Below are 27,763 nucleotides of genomic sequence, written 5' to 3'. Positions count from 1 at the left end.
GATTCAAGCGATCAGCGTTGCGGTCAGTCAAGCTCCAAGCGGTTTATTCAATTGACTTTGATTTTGTTTCATTTTTGGGTACCTTACTGTGTTGTATAACTGTGTTTTAATGATGATGATTGTTGAGACTATATTTCCAGACACTTCAAAATAATGTTTACTTGATATCCTTTGGAATTATCGTTCTCCCCCCCCCCCCCCCTTTTTTTTTTGTTTAAATAAAGCACGCTTATCTAACTAACTAAAATAAGTTGTTGACGGGGGACATCTACTGGACAGTCCTGTATATGACACGTGTGTTCATCGGCGAGATAGATAGATAGATAGATAGATAGATAGATAGATAGACAGACAGACAGACAGACAGACAGACAGACAGACAGACAGACAGATAGATAGATAGATAGATAGACAGATAAATAGAGAGACAGATAGATAGATAGATAGATAGATAGATAGATAGATAGATAGATAGATAGATAGATAGATAGATAGATAGATAGATAGATAGATAGATAGATAGATAGATAGATAGATAGAATGGCAATATATAAAAAACCAACAATAAGTGATAAACTTTTTAACCTAATTTACCTTTCATTAAGTTAAATTATATATATATATATATATATATATATATATATATATATATATATATATATATTTAGTTATATATTTAGTTATTTAAAATGTATAAAAACACACGTTTTTGTACATTATGCGTGTTTTGTCATGCCATTGCTGCTGCGACACTGGAATTTCCCTTTGGGCATTAATAAAGTACCTTTATCTTATTTTAAACATCGCTTATCAACAATTCACACACACAAAATCACCCCAAAATAGGAAATGAATGAATCTCCACAGATACCTTGTAACAGATGAGACCCTGAAATACCCCGTCATGCAAATGAAGACTTGGAAGTTTTTCAAAGGGACACAACAAACGAACAGACGGATTCAGGCGGATTTTGCTGCAGAAAGAGTTTTTACGACATGTGTCAAGACGGCTCTGCTACGTCCTCATTTACGGCAGCGCCGTAACTTTAGTTTTCCAATATGGCGGCGCCCGTGATACAAACATGCCATGTTGCGTGTTGCGCAAATAGAACCCCAAATGTACTCTCCTGGAGTCGTGGAGGGATCATTGCCTTTGGGACGTGTAACTCGGTGGCTCTTTACGACCCGCAGGTAGGAGAGGAACGTGGAAACGACTGTGTTGTTACGCAAATGGTGTGACAGCCCGGTGGCGTCACTTTTCTTGTGTGTAGCCATCCGAACCACAGCGTTGTCCATTTATTTCGTACCGTTCTATACAACAATTTAACAGCCGTTTCGTTTTCCAGGAGAGGAGAATCGTTTCAGTGTTGAATGGCCACACAGGCAGAGTGAACACAGTCCAGTGGGTTCACAGAGAAGGCTGTGGTGAGTGGGGTGCGTGGACATTTTGGGCGGTACATCGTGAATTTGCCTCTTACAATTAGTTTTCCAGCGACTGCACAGCGGTGGTTTACATGACTTGCCCCACGTTGATCCCTCCATCTAAATAGGTTACCCCCAAAATATTCATCAGCACCCACCTTTATGTCTGAGACTTGGCAGAAAATCTTTACGAGCTTCGTTTGCATGATCCAGGTTGATTCGAAGAGTTACAGTTTGAAATGGATCTGTTTTTAAATCGATCCGACCAGCCGGTTTTTGAGCTCATTGAATCTCAGCGTGTTATGTGCACATGTGTGCGCGGGCTTTAATGTCCCTCATTCGTGCTCGTTTACCCATAGTCTTTTTTTTTTTTTTTTCCACATTGTCCTAGGTCCATCAAATCCACTCGTGTCTGGAGGTTCGGACAAGCGTCTTATTTTATGGGAGGCTCAAGATGGGAAGGTACACCGGTGAACAATGAGGCTGACCAGCGATATGATGTTAAAAACAGATGATGTCATATGTTGTGCCACTTTTCTAAAACATGTGCTTCCGTCTCCAGTTCAGCAAGTCAGTGGAGTGTACCGGCCATACTGGTCCAGTGTGTGCTGTGGATGGCATCTACCTGGAGGACTCAAAGATCCTACTGGCATCCTCGGCATCAGATTCTACGATCAGACTGTGGCTCATCGAAGCAGGAAAAGGTAATAAAATAAAGGGATCGCTGATGAATGAGCTTCATAAATTTTTAGACAACACACTTTTTTTGTGTTGAAATGAATGTGGTCCATCATTAATTCACACTTGATTTTGTACTTTTAACTTAATTTTGTACTTTGTACTTCTAACTATACGTTACCAAGTCGTTTTATGTGATGAAGCCAGGTTAAATATATCGGAATATATTAATTAGGATGGTAATGTATAATTAACGTACACATTTCACACTTGATAATCACGATAATGCTTACATATCGCCCATATTAAGTATATGCTGTGTACTGTTGTGCATTTATGTCTGTATCTATGCCAGCCCCTGTGCATGCATTTTTTTTTTTACATAGTTTTTTTGTAGTAGTTCCCCACAGATAGTATTAAAGGAACTCGCAGCAGCTTACTCCACTTACTTGAGCTTAGCCAATAGGGTCATAGGAAGGAATCCAAAATTTAGAATCACTTGTCAACAGAGCATGAACAGAATTCTATTTTCTTGTGCGGCGGGATGACTCATGGTGCAGTTTAACAGCTAATTCCGGTGTATGTGTGTTCCTCAGCTGAATGCCTCCATACTATATCATTTGGCTGTGGTTTCATGATGGATGTCTCTCTGGTGCTGTTGCCAGGCAGCCGGGGTAAGCCTCAGCCATTGCCACGCAGACCTACATATCTGTCTTCTCATGTCATCCATCTCAATTTGCAGCACTTCTTTATTGCCTGTAACTGAATGTCACATTCAAAATGCAATATGCTTTTGAAGTGTCTCGCCTCATTTTACCTCTGTCTCTCACATGCCTCTCCTATGTTTGATGATGTGCCCCACCGTTTCTATCCCCTGCTTGCTCTATAAATAAAAATAATGTAAACAAAGCCATTATTGTATGCAGCCTGTCACAATCGCGTGCAGGTCTGTTAACCTTCTAACCCCGTCACCACTTGTTGCAGTTCCTATATTGGCCTGTGGGGGCGACGACTCCAGGGTCCATTTGTACACACATTTTAATGGACAGGTAAGATCCAATATATGTGACTACTAATTATAGTCATTTTGTCTTTAGTAAAACATATGTGACTACTAATAATACCAACTCTATCCTTGGGAAACCATACAAACATGAATCTCTCTCTCTCTCTCTCTCTCTCTCTCTCTCTCTCTCTCTGTCATTCAAGCTCAATAAAGTTATGTCACTGCAAGGACACGAGGACTGGGTTCGCGGAGTAGAGTGGGCTTCAGTAGGTGAGCAACACTAGAGTCTTTGAACAAGAAATTCTTTACCTGTCGAACTGAGCAATATGGTAGAATTAATGATTAACCCAAACATAAAGAATTTTATTTAATTTACCAAAATACGTTATGAAAGAGTCTGAGCATCACCACATTGAAATAATGTGGAATAGGTTAAATAGACAATATGAAATCCTTAGAAATATTTCAGACCTCATTTTATTATATATTCTAGGTGTAGGTGATGCCTTCTTTTCAGCAAAAATACAGATAATATTTACAGCTTACAGATAATAAAATATAAAATATTTCTCAATATGTCTTAAATTCTCTCTATCTCTCACACCCACATGCACAGTATGTGCTCACCACAGAGAATAAGGCTACATTCACACTGCAGGCCAAAGTGGCCCAAATCAAATTTTTAAGTTCATATGTGGCTCAGATCTTTTTTCTTTTTTTTTTTCATTACAGTGTGACCAGCACAAATCACATGGAATCTGATCTTTTCATTTTGGAATTGGGCCACTTACATATGTGCTCCTAAATCGGATACAGGTCAGATTTTTTGCAATGCAACCTTAGTCTGAACAATTTGGAATTAATGCCACTTTGACATGCCACGTGTGACGTCTTAGTTACTTCTGCGCATGCAGGTCAGTTCAGGACCATGACTGGTTCACACTGGAATCTGATATTGCCCACATTTAAACAATAATGTGAACAGCCAAACAAAAAAATCTGATCTGATCAATAAATCCAAATTGAGCACAAGGGTTTGCAGTGTGAAACATAGCCTTAAAATCTGAACAAATCTCAGATAATCTCTCAATCTCATCTGTTTGTCCCGTTATTGTTAACAATGGTAAATACTAATTTGCATCTTTCCATTTAAAGGTTTCTCTCCACCAGATGAGCTCTGAACATGCTCATGATTATTAATGCTCTGTCCACAAAGATAAGAACTGGTTATTGTATTGTAACAGCTATATGTTGACACATTTGACCAAATTCACTATACAAAAAAAAGACTAAAGCTAAAGAAATTCCTGGATGATTTTAATTGAGTTAGATTTGTAAGTACACAATATAGAAACAGTTAAAAAAAAATTCTGTCTAGTTATGACTTAAATGCTTCTTTCCACACCTAGTTTTAGTTTTTAGTTTAGTAAAACACATGTATGGTGAAAAAAGGTTTGAAATATACTTATGTGGTAGTCGACCGTTTTCTGATCACTTCCAACGCGCATTACAGTTTTCCAAGCCTGGGAAAATGTCATCACTTTGTAGCTCTTTTAACTGGAGCTGTGTCCGCGTCTTAGTTCTAACGTCATTCCAGAGAACGAGTCCACTAGATAATCGATCGCGGATGGCATAAAAAATGAATCAATAAAAAATTAAGTACAAATTCGGATCGGTTTGGACAATTCACAGAAGTCACCCAAATTGATGTGAAAAAAGTGACATTTGCTGAAAAGCGAGTTGTTTGCTTCCCTGACTGTGATAACCTTGCTCTACTTGCGTCCACTGGTGCCTGTAAGTAAACGCACCAAGCGTTCTGGTTCCGGCTGTAACAGCAATATTTAAATATCCCTAATGCAAATGGTAATTTATTTATTTTGGGGTGCACGTTTTGCTGTTTGCCAAAGGGGGCAACCAGAGACCAAGAAATAGTTGCCGATTGACTCAATCCTGTTGCCGAGGGCATCCGGGCAACACTTTCGAGCCCTGCACTACTTGTGTAACACTCTTCAGTGGCACTTCATTACTGTGCTGCTGTGGCTGCACGAAAGCCATTTCATGTCCTTAACCAGCCCTCTCCATCGGTGTCCCCATCCTACTCACAGTCTCAGTCCTACTCCAAACCGCCCCGCTACGAGCCTGCAGAGAGAGGGAAAGTACATTTTTATTCATTCCCCATAGGAATCACAAAAGTCCCGACCCCTCCGGGCGAGTGGTCATAGAAGCCATTCTCCTGTTCTGTTATGACCAGGCTGCAGGATCAAAAAGTTTCATTCATTAAATTTTTCAACGTATTCTGCCTCCCACCACTGGGGCATACTCCCTGTCACTTGATTATAACAAACTTTATATTTTACTTAATCCTTATACCAAGGATTCAATGGAGGAAACAACATGTTCTTGTCTTGTAATGATTCATCTCGTACCCAGTGAAAGCTGCAAGAAAATCTTCGGAAGCTCATCCAGTTCAGTGCTAGCATATCCACATCAATTCTAAAGTCATTAGTCAGAATAACCTACTTCCTATTTAGAACAGTAAATATTTAATTGGATAACTCTCATTATGTCGAAATATATTGAAATGACGGTCTTTGTGAACTCCTCTGTGGTTTTCAATATATTACAGCCATTCATTTCTAACTGTCTTTTTTTTATTTATCTCAAAGCATGCAATCAATAAAAAGGTATTATCAGTCTATATAAAAACAAAGGTAAAATCAGTGAAAACTATAAGATTTATTTTCAATTCAGTGCCTCTATTATTTCACTTTTCCTCACTCTGTCTTGTTTAGGTGGAGAGCTGTTATTAGCCAGCTGTGCCCAGGACTGTCTGATCCGGGTGTGGAGGCTGCAGGCCAAGTCTGGGAGGGACGTCTGCACAGAGGACAATCAGGCCATCATCAAAATGAAAGAGGACGTTTTTGAAGTGAAGGACGGAGGTGAGTCAACCAGTTATGGTCTAGGCTTGATTCTAAAGGGGTGGAAATTAGTTAACTAACTGAAAGTCAATATCTGCATCAGACTGTGTAATGTAGATTTTTCCAACATTAAACTGGCAACTCCCTGCACCCGGACGCTGAGCCAAAAGGTGTTCTCCCCTGTTAATCGGATACAGTTTTCTCTCTTTCAAAAGAGGAATAGGACATCTCTCCTTTCCACAGTGTGTCCTTGTATCTGCTTTACTGGACTCATTATTCATCTCTGGGCCCCCTGCCTCCTTAGTGTTTGCAGTTTCCCTGGAGACGGTCCTAGCAGGTCACGAGAACTGGATCTATGGAGTCCACTGGCAGCCACCCTCACACAAAGGTACCGTGACATGTTTTTTTTTTTTCATGCTAAAGGTAGAGTTTGTCCTTCTTCACGGGATCGAAAAATTAGTTCTAGACTCACTGCTCTTCTCTCTGTCCCTGCTGTGTACTTTCTTTGATCATGCAGCGCTTCTGTATTGTGTGGATTCTCTTCACTGCCTGCTCTCTGTCGCCCTCTACAGGCGGCAAGCTGCAACAGACGCTCAGCCTGCTCTCCGCTTCCATGGACAAGACCATGATTCTCTGGGCTCCCGAGGAGGGATCTGGAGTCTGGGTTGAGCAAGTCAGTGTTAAGCCTAATGATGTATAGATGTGGGGGAGCAACACAAATACACAGCGGTCCCATGCACACCCACTCAATCTTTTAAAGCGCCTCACTCTGAGAGCGATACACCAGGGGTTGTACGGAGATATGCAGCACACACACACACACACACACACACACCTATTTCCCCCTCTATTCCTAATGACAGCTCTCAAAGCAGCTTTCGACATGATCCGAAGTTTTTGAGACCCTTGCCAAGCCTCCCCATCCTCCCCCGCTCCCTGCCCTGTTGGCCGTCGCGCCTGCTGGTGTCGGTTGGCTTCCACTCTCGCTGACATTGAGGTGTCAGGAATAGCGGTGACGGACAGTGATGAAGAGGCGCGATGCCCGGCCCACCACTGTGAGTTTAGACAAGCCGAGGTTGTCCTCCCCCATTGCCTCTCCTATCAGTCACTCACACAGAACCACCCCTCCGTCTTCGAGCCCTTTCCTCGCCCGTGCCGACGCCCGAGTTGACAGAAGACACAGTAGACAATTGCTGTGCCAGTCTCTTTATTTTTTGGTCCTTTTTTTTTTTTTTTTTTTTCCCCCCAAATCGTCTTTACATTTTGCTCTTTTCTGTCTTTGTGCTCTTACTCTGCTCCTCTCCTTTCATCCCCTTCTTCATATTGTCCCTCTCATTAGATCGCTCCTCCTTTGCCTCCTTCCATTCCTTCACGTCACTCCGAGCTCCCAACAGCTGCTGTTGTGCCAGCTCTGGGCTAAAATTAACGCAAGTGAGGATGGCAAAGAGGGGAAAAAAAGAAGCAGTTCCCAGCCCATCTGCCCTGGAGTTTTTTGACAAGGGGAAAGCAAATTCTGGGATGTTGGTGGTGTACCTTAGATTGCCTTGCACTTCTCCACAAACTTGGCACAAACACTGACTCATGGGTGTGTTTATAGAGGAACATTTTGCTGACATTTGCACTCGCATAAAACTGTAATTGAGTGATTATGTATTCGGAGGGAGGTGCGCACACACACACACACACACACACACACACACACACACACACACACATTAATAGAGATACGCAGATATGCTACACCTGCATTTGTTCAAAAACCTCTCATCCTAATGTATTGAGCATCTTCAAAGACAAATTCCACATAAGGATTGACATTTTCTTTCTCAAAGATAGGTTTTCTATTTTTCCACCCTAATGAACCAGTGGCTCGCCTCATTTTGTGACAATTTTGTGAGCTTCCGGTTTTTGAAAAGGAGAATGAATGTGTTTTTGTTTTTTAAAGGCTTAAATTCCCCCCCCATTGCACACTGTGCACAATTATTGCCTGATAGACACTTTGTTTATCACTCAGCGGTTCTTATGTATAATTTATTTTTCTGATTTAGATTATGTTTATGTTTTTCATCGTACTTTGTTGCGCACAGCCTTCAGAGTTCTCCCTTTTATCCTCATCACGTCATTTGTACTCCTATGATGGAAATCTCTTAGGTCGTATCTCCTGAATAATTTAGACAAAAATTGTGGCACGCATTGTGGCAAAATCTCCAATTGATTTCACGAGGATGAACGTTCACACCCTAGCCTGCACGCAACATTTGTGTCAGGTTCCCCCAGCTTGATCAGAAGAGGTTGCTCAGTGGAAACAAGCGGAAAAGCAGTGTGCTCCCCCAGATGAATAAATTATAGACACCGTAACCTTTTTGTTCATTGTGAAAGTGCATTGTATATGAGTAGCTTTCTATTTCCCTTGTGATTTTTTTATTTATTTTTTTTCCCTCCACCTGCTCCTTTTTTTTTTTTTTCCAAAATGAGAGAGCAAAACCCTTTGAACTGTCAGGCACCCTGTGTACAAAGTAAAACGCTCCCTCTGAACCTACACACACACACACACACACAGACCACTGTCGGAAAGCTGCTGTTTTTGTCACACATGCCATGGACCACGGCCGCCGTTCTACGCCACAAACCGCTTGCGGACTCTGGTCCGACCCCGAAAAGGCCAAGCGAAGAGCTGCCGAAGTGGCATGGCAGCGCTTGTCCAGGCAAAGTCCAGTGCAGCGAATGACTGACCATGTGTGTCTTAATGAGCAGGTTTTTACAAAGAAGTGCTTCTGCTCGTTTCTTCTACATGTTGATTAGAATAATTGGTGAGACTTAATAGGGGGGGGGTGTTAGCAGTGGGGTGGCTGGGCCCACCGCTGTGTAAAGCACATCTTACTAACGAGACACACTGGTAATTAACAGCCCTGACTGACCGCACCGGGCACCCACAGTGGGGTGAGAGAGGGAGGGAGGGAGAGGGAGGGATGGAGGGAGGGAGGGAGGGAGAGGGAGGGAGAGAGTTCACTTTGTTTATTGTGATATAGTTAAAATGTAACTATATCACAATAAACAAAATGAACTCACTCTCTGAAAATGACTGTAATGCAGCCTTAAAAACAACATTTAATGTTTTTAAGGCTGCATTACAGTCATTTTCGGAACTTCGTGGACTGCTAATTTTAATCAACGGCTCCAACTGCTTGCTTATAATATCCGTTGTTTCTCAAATATTTCTTGTGATTAAATATGTTGTGAAAACACGAATAGTCACTCCCAAAATATCACCCAGCCCTAATGTTAACATACAGTAAGTGAACTTCCTTTGTGTCCAGGATTATAGTAAAAGGAGCGTCCATATTGGTTGCCAGTCTCCTGGACGGTAAAAGAGCTGTTCAGCTTAAAATACAGTTGATTTGGGAAAAACTGTGATCAGCCTCTTCCAGTCCTTGTCATCCCAAGAATGATAGTATATATTATGTTATCTTCTCTTTGTTCTCATGCAGTTCCTCCTCTCAACACCCCCCCCCCCCCCCCCCCCACACACACACATCCATATCATTTTTTTCCCTCTCGTAAACAAGACAGATGACGTTTTGTTTTTTCCCCTTTTTGAGTTTCTGCATGATTTACGACAGGCCCCTGTGTGCAGAATTTTAAAGTCAGTCTTCTTAATGTTCTCTCTCTCTCTCTCTCCCTCTCTCTCTCTCAGAGGGTGGATCTCTGACGCTCAAACGGAAGGCAGGCCTTCATGCCAGCATTAGTTCAGCTGTGTTTCAGCCCCGGGGCAGCCTAATTTTCAAGGTCATTGATGACCGGTCCAGGCTCTTTAAGATGGCAGAGCGTTCCACTTGTCGGGCACATAGGATAGATAGACCCGTCAAGTGTGTGTATGTGCGGGCCCTCGCAGTGTTTGTCGTGTGTGTGTGTGTTCTGTCCGAGGTCTCGGCTTTGACCAAACGTGCACTCAATCACCCAGCCTGCATGTGTAAGAGGTTAAATAAGCGTGAAAGCCCAAGTCGTGAATCTCCTGATTTAAGCCGTAGACGTAGCGCCTCCAGTGTTTCCTTACAGCCGACTGTCTTATGGTTCGGGACACCGGCCAATTAAAGATGGGAAGATACAAGATAATGGGCCACAGTGTTGCTGAGGTAGCACAGTGGCGCTCTTCAGGCTGGATTGTACTGCTATCGATTTGAATGGATCTCCCCTACGGGCCTCGTTTAACTGCACGGCCTTGGGGGCCGATAAAGGCCTTTTAATTGTTTGAATTCCTCACAGGCAGTGCTAATAAAATAAAGATACAACCCCATCGAATTCCTCGACCGTTTTAAGTATTTAGTAATTTATTGCTAGTCTGAGCGTGCTTCCATTTGGTAATGTTGAATTACTGTCAAGTCAGTTATTCAATTTAAATGATTGAAACAGGCGTTTCTTCTGGTTCTATTTATGAATATGGGTTTACAGCTGTCTGGGTTATTTAGTAGATGTGATTAAGTTACATCTGTGAACTGAACTGACCAAATAACCGAGACACTACTACTACTACCTTGTTTTGGTGGCGTGACCACACGCTTGACTCTTTCTGGAAATGCTGTTTATTTGTTCAACTCTACTTGCACAGGTACTGACGTGCTGAATGTCGTTTGGCGGCCTGCTTATCATTATACTCGACAGTGTGACACCCAAAGGTAGCGTTCCATGGCACTGCGTTTTCTTTATTTTATTATTTTAAGTGTAATGCTGCTATCCGTAGAGAACAGCATCTATCTAGATGTGCCATCGTTGAAAGGGTGTGCGAACGTTTGTTGCAGGGCGGATGAAAAGGAGATTTTAAAATGAGACGGACCTCGGCCTTGGAAATGGAAATTCTTCTCACCTTTCTCAAAAACACTTTGGGTGTAAGGGAACCTGATAAGTTCAGGTGGAATTTTATCAGTTAAACCTTATTTTCCTCTAACTGACAGCTGACTGTTTAGAAATGGTGTGCTTTTACCAATTTTTCGCTTGGATCAAAATGCGATGGCTACTCTGGGGAGGGGGAAAAAACAGCTTTCCTGAATTGCATTGGAACACACACACACACTCACTCAAAAAGAATAGGTAGGTGACAGTCCTGAAAATAGAGAAATTTATTTTGTTGGATCGTTGTTGTTTTTTTTCTTTTTTTTTTTTTTTTGGCGGATGGTCTGGATTAACATTGAGACATGGACCTGGGACCAGGGATGGTTTCCACCGTCCACACTTTTCTGCCCTTTGAGTGGACTGCAGCGATCAGGAGCTTTCACCCAAATCCAATTAGCATAAATCCTGTTCTTGAGCTTTGCCCCTTATATTTCTTTCCTCTCCGTGAATATTTATTTAATATGATATTGTGCGCTGCAACCATTTATATTGAGTCGTGGACAAATGTATCCCATCATCCACTTTCAGAGTGCAGAACTTCTTATTTTGCTCGTCAGCTTGATTTGGTTTTGCCGCAATTCGATTTTTTTGTGTCTCAAAGACTGGTGATATTTTCCCAGACAGATAAGTTGAATTTGGCAAAAAATGTATCTCTTCTTTACCTTCTTGAGTCTGTACCCTAAATGCTGATTGAGGGAGGCACCCACACACAAGTGTTTGACGCAGGGTACAGTGTGGCAGAGGAAACCTCCGAAATATTTTTACATATTTGTCAATGATTTATTTACACTAGGAGTCACAAACCCTCAGTTTTATCCACAGTGTCAGTGATTTTTGTCTCAGAAACCCAATGTTTCTCACAGTTTGTCTGACCCTGACAAAGCAACTCTTGATGAGCCCGTTTTCTCCGTCCCACCATGTAGGTTCGTGTAGGGGAGGTTGGTGGCAACACGTTGGGTTTCTACGGCTGCCAGATGAGTCCGGATGGTTCCATGATCGTGGCTCATGCTTTCCACGGGGCGCTGCATCTCTGGTACAAGGACCAGGATAAAATGGTAGGCATCACAACAACAATGATCTTCTCCCTTTGACAAGTTCTAATAAGTTAATGTTAATCTCGTACAAACTTTTTCCTTTTCAAAACGAGTCCATGTTATTTTACAGATATACTAAGTTTGTCGTTGTATCTCAATGATAGTGATTGGATGATTCTGTTTTTACAACTTCCACTTGAAAAAGTGAATTTAAATCCAGTGCAACTGTTTTAACATCGACTTCCACAGTTTCTCTCAGGTCTTGAAGAAGCCTCATCTGTTGATGTTGTTGTTCATAAGTAATTTCAAGACATGGCCTCAGTAGGGTAGCTCCCTCTCAGATGACGAAATATTCCCCTCACTTCATGCTTTGTAACCAGGGAGAGTGGAGCTCGGGCGTGGTGATATCGGGTCACTTCAACGCCGTCCAGGACCTCAGCTGGGACCCGGAGGGAGAGTTTCTCCTCAGCGTGGGCTCGGACCAGACAACCAGGCTCTTCACGCCGTGGAAAAAGCGAGACGGCTCACAGGTAACGCGGGGTTAACCAGTCGAATCTGGGGGACAGACCAGTCGCTTGTTCTCACCCACAGAACACGGTGTCTTCTGGCACTTTGGCAATGTTCGGACCTCGCTTGATATGAGTTAATGTGAACCAACTCATAATTGTGAAGCCCCTCGGCAGCAGGATAATTTGGTTGCAAAGCTGGAACACACACTCAAAAAGCAACGTTCCAGGCAATAGGTTACGCAAAGCATGCAGAGTAACTGAGAAATTAAATGAACCGGGATAGAACATGTAGGTGCATGTATGGTTTTATATCAAGCCGGTCAATACGATCAGTATGGTGCATAATTGTTTAACTCTGCTCCCTCATGCAGACATTTGGAGTGCAACCTTCATATATCAGAATGGAGATTGCATCAGAGGTTATGGTTAAAGTCAATTTATCCCACACAGAAAAATGTGGTAGCAATTTGAACCCATATCACAGAAACAATGTAGATCAGAGCCACCAGTTCAGAGCAAGGAGAAAGCTTTCTACATTATGTGTGGCAGACTGCTCTAGAATCGTATTCCTTACATGGCTCGACATTAACCCTTGCCAACTTGCCTGGGGCAAGCGAACTCTGTGTCGGGGCAAGTGAAATGCCTCATGCAGTTGTCCGATCGGGCAAGTTAAAAACTAAATGTGATCTCTGATGTAACGTTTTCTGTAAATAAACTGCATATTGTATCGTTGAAACAGAGCTTTCCCAGCTGAGCTGCGTGCGCGGGTCTGTCTCTCACCACCAAGCCTTGTCAAGGAGAGTCTAGGCTTCCGTTAGCTCCGCTAATGGTAGGGTCACACCGCCGGCGTACATTTGCTGCAAAGTGACAGGCTGCAATGCGACAAGCTGCAATGCATTTCAAATGGAGCTCAGCTTCATCCAGCTGCAAGGGAGGGAGTGACGACCAGCAACCAGCTGATGGCTTCACAGCGACAAAAACAGTTGAGCAGGTTTTAACTTTATGCGAATGAGCAGCGGTGAGCGCCGGGCGACAGTCAATAGCAGGGAAGATACGCTCTCAACGGAGCTGATCCTTGGAAAATGGATGGACACATAGTGAGGCAATTTTTTTTTTTATTGAAAAACTTCCCCTAAACTACAAAAAACTATAAAATAAGGAACGCGTCTTATTATGTTTCTCAATATCTCTATTGGATTTTATTTAATTGGATTCAATTTTATTTTAAGGGACAGGTGGCAAGATTATTTACGTAATTTTTTTCGAGAGACAATTTATTTTGCTAAGTTAAGACTCCACTATTTAAAAAAAAAAAGAAAAAAAGAAAAGTACCCATGGCATCATGTATCTACACCAATCAGCCATCGATCAACATTAAAACCGCTGACAGGTTAAGTGAATAACATTGATCATCTCGTTCCAATGGCACCTGTCAAGGGGTGGGATGTATTAGGCAGCAAGTGAACAGTCAGTTATTGAAGTTGATGTATTAGAAGCAGGAAAAATGGGCAAGCGTAAGGATCTGAGCGACTTTGACAAGGGCCAAATTGTGATGGCTAGACGACTGGGTCAGATCATCTCCAAAACATCAGGTCTTGTGGGGTGTTCCCGGTATGCAGTGGTTACTACCTAACAAAAGTGGTCCAATGAAGGACAGCCGGTGAACGGGTTATGAGCACCCATGGCTCATTGATGTGCGTGGGCAGTGAAGTCTAGCCCGTTTGGTTGGATCCTACAATAGAGCTACTCTAGCACAAATTGCTGAAAATGTTAATGCTGGCTATGATAGAAATGTGTGACAACACACAGTGCATCGCAGCTTGCTGCGTATGGGGCCTTGTAGCCTCAGACCGGTCAGAGTGCCCATGCTGACCCCCCTCAAGAAGGTGGCCTGGTCTGATGAATCACGTTTCTTCTACATCATGTGGATGGCCGGGGTTAGGGTCTGATCCGATGGAGCATCTGTGGGATGTGCTGGAACAACAATGCCGATCCATGGGGTCCCCAACTCGCAACTTACAGGACTTAAAGGATCTGCTGCTAACGTTTTGGTGCCAGATACCACAGGACACCTTCAGAGGTCTTGTGGAGTCCAGGCCTTCTTTCAATTTTGGAATATTTTTCGTTCGATTTTATTCAGTTGGTTTAATGCACAGTGAGGGAAGGAGGACTTCCTGTGAAAGAGAGCGAAAAGAGTCGGTCATTTATTATTAATTATTTATTTTTCTTGCTATGATTGCAATTAATTTTGGAATGGCAAGTACCATATACATATAATAGAAAGGTATAACCTCAAATGAAAGTCTCGCTTTTATTTCCCCTTAATATGAAAGAGACTTCCATTTGAAGTTTGAACTTGACATTTTTGTGTCAGTCATATGTTGTCTCCTACTTAAACTTACAGGTTACATGTTGCATTATGCTGAAACTTGGTGACAGTCCTATATTCAATTTTACTAGAACTCAACTGTGACAATTGTGTTTTCTATTTTATTGGAACTCACTGAGCGCCTCGGAGCTGGAGCTGGAGCTCACAGCTTGTGTGCTCTAATAATTTAAAGAAAAGTCTGCTCCGACTCAATAAAATACGATATATTTTACGATATGTCCATTGTCCACCTGATTTGTCACCTTGAGAGGGCAGAACAGAGTACCGGCAGCTTGTGAGAAATGGCGATATGCACTGGTACGCAGGAAAAATGTCCCGGTATGTGAGTACTGGCCGCCTTCAATTGCTGAGTGGAGCGGCATGTCCACCCGCTGAGCCCCTTTTATCAGCACAGTCCATTTCAAATCTGACACCCCGCATCTTTGTTCTCCACATGCCTGCTCACCAAAACTTTACTCTGCCCTCCATGAGAATTGTAACGTTTATGGATATGATTTGGATTGTGATATTAAAGATAAGATAAAAATGTTATCAAGTCCTTTTTTATGTTTAAATATCTCTTTTATAAATGTTAGAAAGTTCATGTGACTTGAACTGTATTGCTTGCAGAAAGCTTAACGGTTCAATTATTTCAAAGCTCCGTCAGACACTGAGCCACGCTCAAAATCTTCAATCAAAATTTAACTCTATTATCATAATAATTTATGATATTATTATTATATTAATAATGAAAAAAATGCTAAACAGAGAGTCAATTATTTAATAAAAACAAATATTTATTTCCACATCATCCATGCTGGCATTTCACTAGTGTGCTGTGATTTAACTCCCCCCAGCCCCTCCTGCTCCGCCGCCCCCTGGTGATCAACCTCCAGTAGCCACGTCTGGACGATATTAAAATAGGAACGATCACCCAACCCAAATACAATACTGTGTCTGTATATATACCATATTTATTATAATTGTTACCTGTTAATTGTGTGTTTTGTACGTTAATACATTATAATAATTGTCCAAATCTCTGTTGCCATTATTTATTTTTTAATAGGCCTACATTTTCCATTTCAAGTAAGTTTGGCTATAGGGCAAGAAACATCTCTGAAAAAGTCCCTGTAAAGCAACAATTCATGTGTTCTGAGTTCGTCACACCACAAAAAAATGTGTTATTAACCACCCAGCCAAATTTGAATGATTTAAAAAAAATAATGCCAAGTATATAAAATTTGGTTTCAAATTCGTGAGAACAGTCTCTGCTGCTCTGAAACGCTGGGAGCGTGTCCGCCGGAGGCGCTGAAACCACGCCCAATCGCGGCAGAGGTGCAACCCCTGTCAAGTGTCAAATACCACTAATCCAATAGATACATATACACATCCAAAATCAGAAAACAAATAACGGCTGTTTGTCGTTGTTTAGATTTTTTTCATAAGTTAAAGATAGAACATGAGAAAAGGGGATATCGATGGGGTATCACCTATGTCCAAGCCCTGCTGGCCGACGGTAGTAATTTGTCGCAATGGAGCGAGAGAGCCACTGACGAATGTGCTCTACTCTTATATAGTGTTAGGGGAGGGGCCATGCCAGGTAGGAACACATTATGTCACGTGTCCCTGATTTAGGCCCTCCCTAAATCTCCACAATCTAGTAAAGCAATTATTTTCTAACATGTATAATGTCAAATAAATCTCGGAATTGACTTTACAGGGACTTTATTGTCAAGCCCTGTCCTTATAATGGGAGTTGGCAGTATAGTTTTTACTGTATATATTTTGTCAAGTGCAGTTTAGATATTGGATGCCTTGTGGATTATTTTTTTTGTACATCGCATGCCATTTTGGGGTAGTAGATGTCGTAAGATTCAGAGATGGGTTTAAAAAAAAAAAAGTCAGACTCCAGCCCCTCGACTCAAGAGATCTGCAATGCCAAATTCATTGTAAATCTCAGAGAACCCTTTAGCCTCGCCGCAACTGTGGAACCAAAATTTCACTCCCTCCCTCTTCCGACTCCTGTTTTTCCTGTAGACGACCTGGCACGAGATCTCCCGTCCCCAGATCCACGGCTACGACATGCAGTGTTTGGCCATGGTCGGAAGGTTCCAGTTTGTGTCCGGCGCCGACGAGAAGGTCCTGCGAGTGTTTCGCGCACCTCGAAACTTTGTCGAGAACTTTGCCAACATCTCCGGCACACCCCTCGAAAAGTTGTTGGCATCCAGTGTGAGTTCCCCCAAGAAACATTATGTGGGTTATACATTATTTTTATTTATTAATTTTTTTCATTAAAAAAAAAAAGGTGCGTGTGTGTGTGTATTGCGCCCAGAGTGCCGCAGAGCTTCCAGAGGGAGCGAGCACACCTGCCCTGGGCCTATCCAACAAGGCCATATTTCAAGGTGAGAACTCCGCAGCTGGGCAGCTTGGTGTTCAGGGCTGCAGCCAAAGCTCTCCCAAAATTTGACATAGTAATTACGGTGCAGCTCTGCCCCATTTTTTAACGTACTGCATAAACAGCGACAGTGTCAGTGAAGTTGGTTCAGCTTCCTGTGCTCAGCTGCACCCTGCAACTGTTTGACGTTATTGTTGTTTTCATTCCCAGACGACCTTGCTTCCAAGGTCAAGGAGGAAGACGAGGAGTTGGGCCAGGGGTCTGGCCAGTATCGGGAGATGCACTTTCACCCTCTCAACCTCACTGGTATTCTTACCGTGCTGCATAAATACTTGCTTTATTATATTGCTGGAGCCACAAACTGGTGCCCCCCCCCCTCCAATAGCACTCGTAAAAGGCTCACTTAGATGCTCACTTGTCTTTTAAGGGGCCAAATGAAAGGGATTAATCATTTTACACAGAGAAAGAGAGAGGCAATGAATCACCTCAGCTACAACGACTACAGCTCTGTGTCTCAGTCCGCAAGCTGAGGTCCTTATTCATATTCTCCTCTCTGGCCCACTCGGCCGTCGGGCCGAGCGGGCGGGGCGCACCCTCTGGAGATTCCGTCTCCCTGTCGCGGGGTATTCCTTTAAGAGACAATGATACGCTGCTGGGAGGACAGCCGGCTGTCTGACCTCCGAGGTCCAGGGAGCCCGGAGTCTGCTGTTGATGAAAGGGAGAGAGAGGGAAGGCAGCTGAAGGGAAGCGACAGGGCAGCGAGGGCCGATGGTGGGGAAAGCAGGAAAGACGGCAAAGCGTGGGCGTGGTCCTACAGATTTATATGACGACGCAAAGGAAGAGGGGGAACAAGGCTCTGCTCACAGGGCTGAACATTTGAAAGAATAACATCTAGAGAGACAATGGTAAGTCCTGAGGAATCTCATGTCTTGTTAACCCGGGTTAGGATTCTAAATATGCGAATATCCTGGCTTTATTCATCATTTTATCAAAAAAGCTTGGCCGATTTGTTTTGATTGACACCCAGGAAACATGTTAAAATGTATTATTATGGAACGTCCTGGTGGCTGAACATGATAGTATGCAAAATGTCCGACAGCGGCCCTGGTTTGAATCTGGCCTGCGGTCACTTACTGAAGGAGACACATCTCCACAAATATTTCCTGTCTCTGTAATGAACGCAAAACAGCCCAAAAATATATATTAAAAAAATTTGCATTAATATAAAAATTCGAGGCCTATAGGACACATCAACATTGCCAGTATAATGCAGGAATGTGCGGAATCACTGATCGAGTTTACATGAACAGTATATGAAGAAAAAAAAAGAAATCAGCTTCTAAAGTTAACATGAAACCGTAAATGATGATATTTCAAATCTCAGCTGCCAAATGGGGACAATAGCCCATGGACAAAAACTCCAGTTGACTTTCCTGAGGGGGGGCGGGAACTGAAAGGACAATAGAATAAGGCAAACTGTAGAAACCAAGACAGCTTGATTGTTAAAAAAAAAAAAGAGAGAACCCCAGGGCCATGCGGCGTCGAGGGCCATCATCAGAGTGATTGAAGCCACTTTTTAATCTGCAATGCTAATTAGAAAGAAGGCTTATGTGATTGCAAAGTTTAAGTATCGACGACCGCGGGCTATGTAGAGAGCAGCAATGCGGCGTCGCTGTTGTTAACAGTGTATTTCCTCTGCTCGGATTGGCTCCCAGAGGCAGGAAAGGCAAGGTATAATTAGTCGAAAGGGGAAGTCAATGACCAATAACAGAACAGGCGAGTGTGCCTTGGGTTTGTGTGCCATAGGAAACCAGGCTTGTATAACAGTCTGTGGCCAGGGGAGAGGATTGGCACGGGGCTGAATCTGATCCCCCATGAAGCCAGCAGCCATTTAGAATTGGAGATGAAGCTGCCGTTGTTTGAAAATAGATTTTTGGCAAAGGCGCCAAGTTGAGGGGCGAAGGATTTTCTGCGAGCTAAATACTAAGAGAAGCTGTACGTGAATGTGAGGGAACATTGTCTTCCGGCGCTCGGCGGCGTTCCTCCGTCAAACGCGTGGCTCCAGTTTTATCTTCCTCTCTTATGTTCATCCAGGTCTTGGCGCTTTTGTCACAAACATTCACTCGCTCTTTCTCGGTGTCTCCATGGGTTCACACCCATCAAAACATCCACTTTAACAGCGTCCTTATTTGGTGAATTGTGAGCTTATTATATTGGAACTTTTAAAAGTGCTCTCAGGTCAGATAATTAAGGTGGTGGGATACAGCCGTTTTGGGGAAAATCTTACCCAGATCCAGACAAGAGGGGCTGCACCAATTTCCTCCCTGTGTGTCCAGTACCGAGATACAGCGATGGGCTGCATATGCTAACTGTGTTAGCTCAATGCATGGCTGCAGATGGAATCAGCTAGCCTAGCTTCTGGGAAAATAGGGAATTCAGTATCTCAAAAGAGTTATTTGAGTGATACATCTTGTGTTTTTAAGGTGAGTAAAACTAAAATCTTCATTTAAATGCAGTTATTTTAGTTATTCCATTTTATTTCAATTTATTTTTATTGTATTTTATTCTATATATTTTTATCTTATTCTATAAGTATTCAACTTACTGTATTACGTTTTAGGAGTCAGTTAGTCGGTCTATTAGAAAGGAATTTTCTACTTTTATTTTTTTTCCTAGGACATATTGTGTGCTATCACCGGGTGCGTTGCATTACATTTCACTGCATATATGTATGAAAGTATGTATATGTATGTGACAAATAAAAATCTTGAATCTTGGATAAAAGGTAATGGTTGTATATTATGTAATTACTGTTTTGTTTGTGTTGGTGTTTAAATAGAGCCCCCGCCAGAAGATCACCTCCTCCAGAACACACTGTGGCCTGAAATCCAAAAGCTGTGAGTTCACACAAATAACTTCATTGATAATCCGAACCTCATGCATGCTTTTGTTCTGTTGATAATATGCTACCATTCAGGATATAACACAGAACAATATCACATGAAATCACATTATCACATTACATTGTGTTTTTTTAAAGCGCTCTCTTCTACTTCCATGCGCATGAAAACCCCCGCTGAATTATGAACCTATAATAGAAAGAAACATTAAAAATGATACAGCAGAACGCAGCGTCGGAAAGTTTTCTTCGTTGTTAAGGGTTTTTCTCAGCCAAGCCGCAGTCTGAGATTACAGCGCGAAAGCAAGATGGTATTCGGCTGGTTGAATGCAATTAGACGGTGAGTGATAAGCCGCTGCGCCGCCATCGCTCATTCTTGTCAGAAGGAGCAGCTGTCACGGATCAGCATTTTGACGCTTATTCAGCCGTCAGCCAGCGACGACGCCTGGAACCCGGAGGGGGGGCTCGCGGAGGTGACGCTCGGCCAAAACAAAACAAAAACAACACTAACTTGATGTCAAGCCTGTACCTCCTCTCAGTCTCTCCCTTTCCTTCCGTTTTTTTTCTTTCCCGTCCCCCATTTTCGCAGCTCCAGCCCGTTGTCCCGTCTCGCCGTTCACGATGAATGTCTCCGTGTGTTTTTTTTATTTGTACCTTTCCGTCTCTCTCCTCCCCGCTCCAGGTACGGTCATGGCTTCGAGATGTTCTGTCTGGCGGCGGACGTCGGCGGAACGGTGGTAGCCTCCGCATGCAAGGTTGGGAGACAAACACACGTGCGCGTCCTTGCACCGGTATCAAAGTGAGGCCTGAGGAAATATACCCGCTAAGTGAGGACCCGTGTTCCTGGTGCACTCGTAAACCAGAAGAATACTGAATTTGGAGGTCCTCAAACCCCCCGCCCCCCCCCCAAAAAAACCGTCCTCACAAGTATAGTAAAGTACGCAAACACAGCCAAATCAGGTAAGAATGGGCTGTCATTCGCTGACAGCGCTGCGGTAGGGCGCTGCAAGACAGGCTGCCCTGACCTTGGAGAGAGAGAGAGACACACACACACACACACACACACACGCACCTGGTAGCTGTCAGAGATGAACGGCATGGTCTCACCCTCTCTCGTATGCAGTCCACATCTTTGGTTCCTTTTTCGTTATTCCTCTGCTCTGTCAGTCTTCTCCCCTCGCGCTCCCTCCCCCTCCCCTGTTCCCCCGGTATTCGGTTCATCCCTCTAGGTCCGTTTCCATCTCTCACGCTCGTCTCGCGCTCCCTCCTGCTTTCCTTCCTTCCTTCATTCCTTTCCCCTTTGGCCAGATCGATCCCATATGTTCGTCATTTTTTTATATTTTCTAGCTGTCAATTCTAGATGTGATTCTTTAAGTATAATATCTATCCCCGCTATCATATCGATATTGTGATATGTGACTAGGTATCGTCTGGGATTTGGGGATCGTAATATCCAGATGTAGTTAAATGTTGTATTGCAGTTTTCGGAACTTCATCAACTGTTCTAGATGTTCTAAATGACCCCTCTACCGGCTTGGTAGGGGTATACCTTCTTTTAAAATATATTTTCTGAAAAGTCAATAGTCCTCCTCAAAATATTGTCAAATTACCGATATTGAGGTATTTGTCAAAAAGATAATATGGATGTGGTGAGGGAGGACATGCAGGGGGTTGGTGTAAGGGAGGAAGATGCGCAGAACAGAATGTATTGGAGGCAGATGATCCGCTGTGGCGACCCCTAACGGGAGCAGCTCAGAGAGAAGAAGATGATTCTAAAATATATTATTTGATTTTTGTCAATATCGGCTCGACCTAGTGATATTATTTGAGTATTGCCACTTCACGTTTCAGTTTGCAAAACATTTGTGAATACTTAAATGTAGATAGGAGGTAATACCAATCTGCTATTTCTCTTGTTATATTTGAAATGCAAGGTTCAGCACCACTTTATCTTGAAATTGCGCACATTCAGCCAGAACGGGTGAGTACAGTTTAGAAGCTGTACAGGGCGACGCCTCGACTCACAGTTGTATTCTGACCAGCATGGAAGAAACGTCCTTTACTCAGGGTGAGGTTCGGTTTCCACTACTTCAAGGACAAACACCTCATTGTGTAATTCCAACCACACCGAAAACATACAGAAATCCATATGAGATCATTCAGGAGATCCATGCAAGATAGAGTACATGAAGCTAGAATTTGTACTTCAATCGTCATGGTGACGACGCTAAAACGGAAAAGGTCGCTAACAAAGTGTTTACGCTCCTCCGTCCAGGCGTCCAAGGCGGAGCACGCCTCGGTGCTGCTGTGGAGCTGTGTGTCATGGCGGCAGCTCCAGGTGCTGCCCTGCCACACCCTCACCGTCACCCAGATGAGCTTCTCCCCCGACGGGCGGCTGCTCCTGGCCGTGTCCCGCGACCGAACCTGGTCCTTGTGGAGGCGCAGCGACCCGCCCACACCCGAGGACTCAGGTGAGCGCGCGGAGTGTTTAAGTTGGAGGATCAATATTGTTTCGTCTTCTGTGATTCACCCGCTGCTTCCAGTCAATGTGGGTTTGCTTCCCAGACCATGAGTCAATCATTCAGACGAAACTCTGTGGCCCCTCCAATATTTCATATATCTGACTATTTATTTATGTATTATTTAAAAAAAAAAATAAAATAAAATTGCGCTATTTGTATGTATTTGAAATGTATTTATTGTATTGGGACTGTCAGGCTTTCTTTTTAATGCTAATGGTCTGGGGTGAAACACCCCAAACCTCACCATTACAAAATCCTAGTATATGGAAATTAACCTGACGGAATAAACCAATTCTGATTCTGATTCAAAACCCAGAGTTAGTCTAGGAAGTTGAAACCAGAACACGTGTGGCAATAAGTGGTTGAACAACTGAAACGTCAGATGAGCAATGCAGTGGAGAATAAAAAAAAAAAAAAAAAAAGGTCAAAGGCAACATTTGACCCCGTGGGTTGCATCCCAAATGGTCTCTGACAACATGTCCAATGACTCTTTTGGGAGCCTCGGATGGACTAAATCTGCATGGACAGAATCGCTCTCTCGCTCTCTCGCTCTCCCGCTGTCTCTCTTGTTTTTAGGAGTAGCAGGTGTCGCAGGAGGGAGCAAACAATGTTGGGTGATGGGCTCCCGTCCGTTCTGGTTCGCTGCTGAATCACTCAGGGCGTCGGTTGTGCACACATACACACACATAGTTACACACACACATACACACACTTCCCAAGGGCCAGGAAAGGTTTAATGCAGACAGACGATCAAACCTCTCTCCCTCCCCTGTTTCTTGCCCTCCGTCCCATCTTGACGGCCTTTCTTTTGGGGGACTGTCCCCTTCCTCTCTTTTCCTCTGATCTGTGCCTCCTCCTCCTTTATCAGTGATGTAAGACTTTAGACCAAATGTGAGACAAAAGTGCTTGAGGGTAATCCCCTCTTTCTCTGGCGGTTCCATAGTTTAAGGACTTGGGAAACCCCTTCGGATGTCCGGGTGAAATAAACAGCAGCGTGGTCATAAAGCAAAAGGGCGGCTTTTTAATGAATCAGGGGTTTGATTCACCAGAATGAGCTGAAGGTTAAAGGGGAGCTGTTATACTCCTTTTCAACAGGTTGATAAAGGTCTCTGAGGTCACCAAAACATGTTGATGTTTTTTTGCTGAAAATGCCACTCAGATTATGCATTCTAGCCATTCTAACATGCCTCCAAACCCAAATGCATGCTTTTTGCCAACAGAGCACTTCCCATGCTTAGGGGGTCCGACAGCGCTTGGTATTTCTCCAGCTATGGGTGGAGTAACTCAGATGGTGGGCACTTCTAATTCTAATCCTCCAAGTGACTTAGGAAGGAGACACAAATCTGAACGGCTTGTTGAATCACATGTTCTCTGACAAAATAGGCAGCTCACAAAAGACTTGTGGAGTTGTCTCATTTCAGAGTTTGTGTGATAGTAGGCCCATCAGAGGCGCAAAGGTATGTGTACAAGCACTTGAAAAAGTGAGTTTTTCATGGTCGGCCCCCTTCAAATGTAAGCCTACTGTATTATCTATTTTATTAATTTCAACTTTCAATTTGTTGTTTGTGTTCTCTCCGGCCAGAACCCCAGTTCTCGCTGCACACACACACGGGGAAGGACACGGCCGTGCACACACGCATCATCTGGGCGTGTGACTGGAGCCACGACGGCAAATACTTTGTGACATCCAGCCGAGATAAGAAGGTAATATAAAAATAAAAAATAAATCGATATTTAAATACATGTATTGGCTGTACTGACCTCGAAAAGCATAAAGGGTGGTAGTGGTGACAAAAAGAGTTTACTACTCAGCAAACACACATTTTACATTGCCCCTGCGTGTGCGTCCAGGTGATCGTGTGGGGTCCGTGCAGGGTGGAGGACGCGGGGGAGCCGGCTCTTCCTCCACAGATCCACCCCTGCTCCTCCATCTTGGACGTGGGCGACTCGGCCACCGCGGTCGCCTTCTGCCCCCTGCTGTGCTCCGACCACAGGTATACGCACGCACACACACACACACACACACACACATACAGACACACACACTAGCATTGGAATCAATAGCTAATACCACGGCTATTTGCCGGTTTCTAATACTATGAACAATTATTACATTTCTCAGTATCAAGACAGCAAAATGTTTCAGACAGCAAAAAGTCTTTAATCAAAGGATGTTTTCGCAGGGTTTAAATGTGTGGAATATAAAGTGGAGATGTTTTTTGTAGAATTGGAACACAGTTGGATGTGTGGGTGGCTGTGTGTGTGTTTCCACAGCTACCTGCTGGCAGTGGGTTTGGACAGCGGTAAGATCCTGCTGTACAAGTGGAGTCCCGGCCAGGAAGCTGACTGGAGCAGATGTGGAGAAACGGACTCTGTGTATCCTTCTCACGAGTGTTAGGCGATATGAAAATGTTAAATTAAAACAATGATAGTAAAATATTTCATACCCATTCACTCAATTACTACGTATATTCATCACAATAAAAATAACAATTTCTATTAAATGTTCTTTTTACTATTATAAAGTAAACAGTTGTATGCCATGATGCGTTTTAAAAACACATTTATTGGTGGAAGGAAATTGACCGAAATGAACAATTAAACGTCTTAAAATAAAAATCTGCGTTGTTAAATCCATCAAAGCTGAGCAGCATTTAGCAGCCTCTTTATTTAACAAAATAAATATCAAAGAAAAAAAAAAAAGGAGGAGGAAATCTGAAGATTAAATGCTAAAAAAAAAAAAGTATATCATGGACATGCAAAGCACTCGTAATGTGAGTAAGAAGTGAACAATAAATAACAATTGCAGCTGCTTTTATAAACTTAAATAAAATTTTAAAAACAAAGTATGGTAAGTAGGCCTAAATCCAAATAAATAATAACGTTTGCGGTGTTGCCCGTCTTGGTCTCGTCGACATATTTTTTTCACAATGGATATTTACCGTCTGCTTTGGGTCGAAACTCAAATATAAAAAGACCTGCCAAACTATGGATGTATGTGGCCCTGGCATCATCTTTCTCATTTTGGAGGCTGCCGCTCTGTCTCCGCTGCCGTTGTGTTTACAAGTGCAACCTGCCCACGGGGGAGGGGGGGCGGGTCTTCCTTCTAAACCCACAGACGTGATTTGCTCGAGGTGAACGCGTAGCTCGTCCAAAATGATTGGACGTTTTCGTTGCCACGTGCTTAACGCTTCTATTGAGGAACAAATCTGCAGAGGACATCGAAATTATTAAGCTTATTTTATTTCGACATTGAGGGGGGAAAAACCTACTACTACTTCTCACACACACACCCACAGATACTTTAATGGCCTCCATTAGATGCTGGAGGTAGATTTCGGAGGCAGAGTCTCCGAAATCTGTGGTGTGGTGTCCTGAGGCTCGATGGTCGTTGCTGACACGCCGATATTTCACCAGGCGCCAGGGTTTAAATGAATGTTTGGCCTTCCTTCCACAGGGTTCTTACCAGGCCCTTGAGGTGCTTGAAGTGCTTGAATTTGGTCCTCAGAAACTGAAGTGCTTGAATACCTTGAAAAAAACACGGTCATTGAAAGCCTGTGGTAGTCCCCAGGTTTTGTTATTCAAATTGTAACGTAATAGAAATAGATATCACAAAACCTGGTAGTATTGTGGTAGTGTTTGGTTAGTGGGTTTTCATAGCAGTTAATTTCCTCTATCACTCTGTGGCTCTGTCCTCACAGAGCAGTTTCCATTTGTTTCCCTTCACCCAGCGTCTCCTCCTGACAGCCAGGGCCACGCCCTGACAGTGAAGCGTCTGCGCTGGAGGCCCTGGGCAGGCCGCGCAGGTCGGGGCCAAGAATCGGACGAAGAGCAGAGCTCCTGGGTGCAGCTCGCTAGCGCCGGCGCCGACCACTCTGTCAAAATCTTAAACATCAACAGACGGGCTCTTTAGCGCCACCGACACCATCTCGTCTGGACGCCGGGGCCCGGGGCCTCGGCCGCGAACGGACAAGCCGCTCAGCGTCTCTGACAGCGGGGGCCCCAGTGCGGCGTCACCACCAGGGCGGGTCTGAACTGATCTGATGGGTGGAGGGAAGAGACTGGACCTCGGGGTGGTGTCTCACATCCAAATGTTTTAGGAATCACAGAAGCAGCTGCTGTCCCTCTCACTTCCATCCCGACACCGCGCGGAACATGAACATCACAATACAGTGAAAAATCCAATCCTATGTGTACATCCACTGTCAGAATGAGAAACCCCATCATGTCTTTTTTTTGCATTTGTCTTCACTCTGTAAAATTGCCAACCATGTTTTATATGATGCATCTGTGGTATGTTGTGATGGATCAATATTAGATAAAATCTCCTTTGCTATCCACACAATGTTTGGATAAGTACGTATCATGCTGCCGTTTGAGATTTGCACTCTGTTTTACGATAAAGTACAATGTGACTGAAGATCTCCGAAACATTGTACTGAGCTCCAGAACCTTAAATTGTGCAGCACTGTGGATTCTGAGCTTCAGAACAGGAGCCTGTACGTTCAAGCCTTGGATTCCTGAAAGCAGCTTTTTGTCAAATGCCCCTCGTTGAAGGGACCTTAGCAGAATTCTCAAGGACACAGGAAGTCCATGCGCTGGATTTACTGTGGGTTCAGCGTAGTATGCCGTCATTACACGGCGGATATAAATCTCGTTGCAGGAGGGTCTAAGTACGTGCCATAACTCACCCTAATCGCTGAGCCCCCGTTTGGATGAAGGCATCAGTCAGCCCGGGCCCGGCGCTCCCCCTTTAGGAAAGGGGTGGGGTTTTTATTATAGCAAATTCAAACAGCGAGAGAAATGAGCTTTGGTTACAATATGGCTGTATGTCAGGGGATTCACACTCGTGATTCGTGATGATGTAATTATGAAATCATTATCACTTGTGTTTTTGAATGGAAACGGCTTAATGAATGGTTAAATCAAACACACTGTGTGTGCGTGTGTGCGTGCATGCTGTGGGTTTGGATAGCGGTAACATTGTGCGTGTGCGTGTGCGTGTGCGTGTGTGTGTGTGTGTGTGTGTGTGTGTGTGTGTGTGTGTGTGTGTGTGTGTGTGTCCCTAAACATGACTGATCCACATGCCGGCGGGGGATTCCATCAACACTTGTGTGAGAAG

General features: G+C 43.5%; 1 protein-coding gene across 1 annotated transcript; it reads left to right on the top strand.

Annotated features, from left to right (window-relative positions):
* Positions 1–1,059: 1,059 nt before the first annotated feature.
* Positions 1,060–27,214, top strand: elp2 (elongator acetyltransferase complex subunit 2; the record flags this gene model as incomplete). Its single annotated transcript, XM_080004836.1, has 22 exons — positions 1,060–1,191; positions 1,347–1,425; positions 1,814–1,884; positions 1,985–2,126; positions 2,697–2,774; positions 3,085–3,149; positions 3,310–3,376; positions 5,899–6,045; positions 6,329–6,412; positions 6,597–6,697; positions 11,835–11,966; positions 12,326–12,475; positions 16,863–17,054; positions 17,158–17,227; positions 17,431–17,526; positions 20,060–20,117; positions 20,802–20,874; positions 22,395–22,590; positions 24,224–24,345; positions 24,493–24,635; positions 24,916–25,017; positions 26,389–27,214. 22 exons carry the CDS (start codon positions 1,060–1,062, stop codon positions 26,552–26,554), a joined length of 2,466 nt encoding a protein of 821 aa, XP_079860962.1. The 3' UTR covers positions 26,555–27,214.
* Between the last annotated feature and the right edge of the window lie 549 nt (positions 27,215–27,763).

This window comes from Zeus faber (assembly GCF_960531495.2).
Source record: "Zeus faber genome assembly, chromosome: 1".
NCBI classification, from domain to species: Eukaryota; Metazoa; Chordata; class Actinopteri; order Zeiformes; family Zeidae; genus Zeus; species Zeus faber.
The sequence above is the reverse complement of the archived record's forward strand: the minus strand, read 5'-3'. Positions and strand labels throughout refer to the sequence as shown.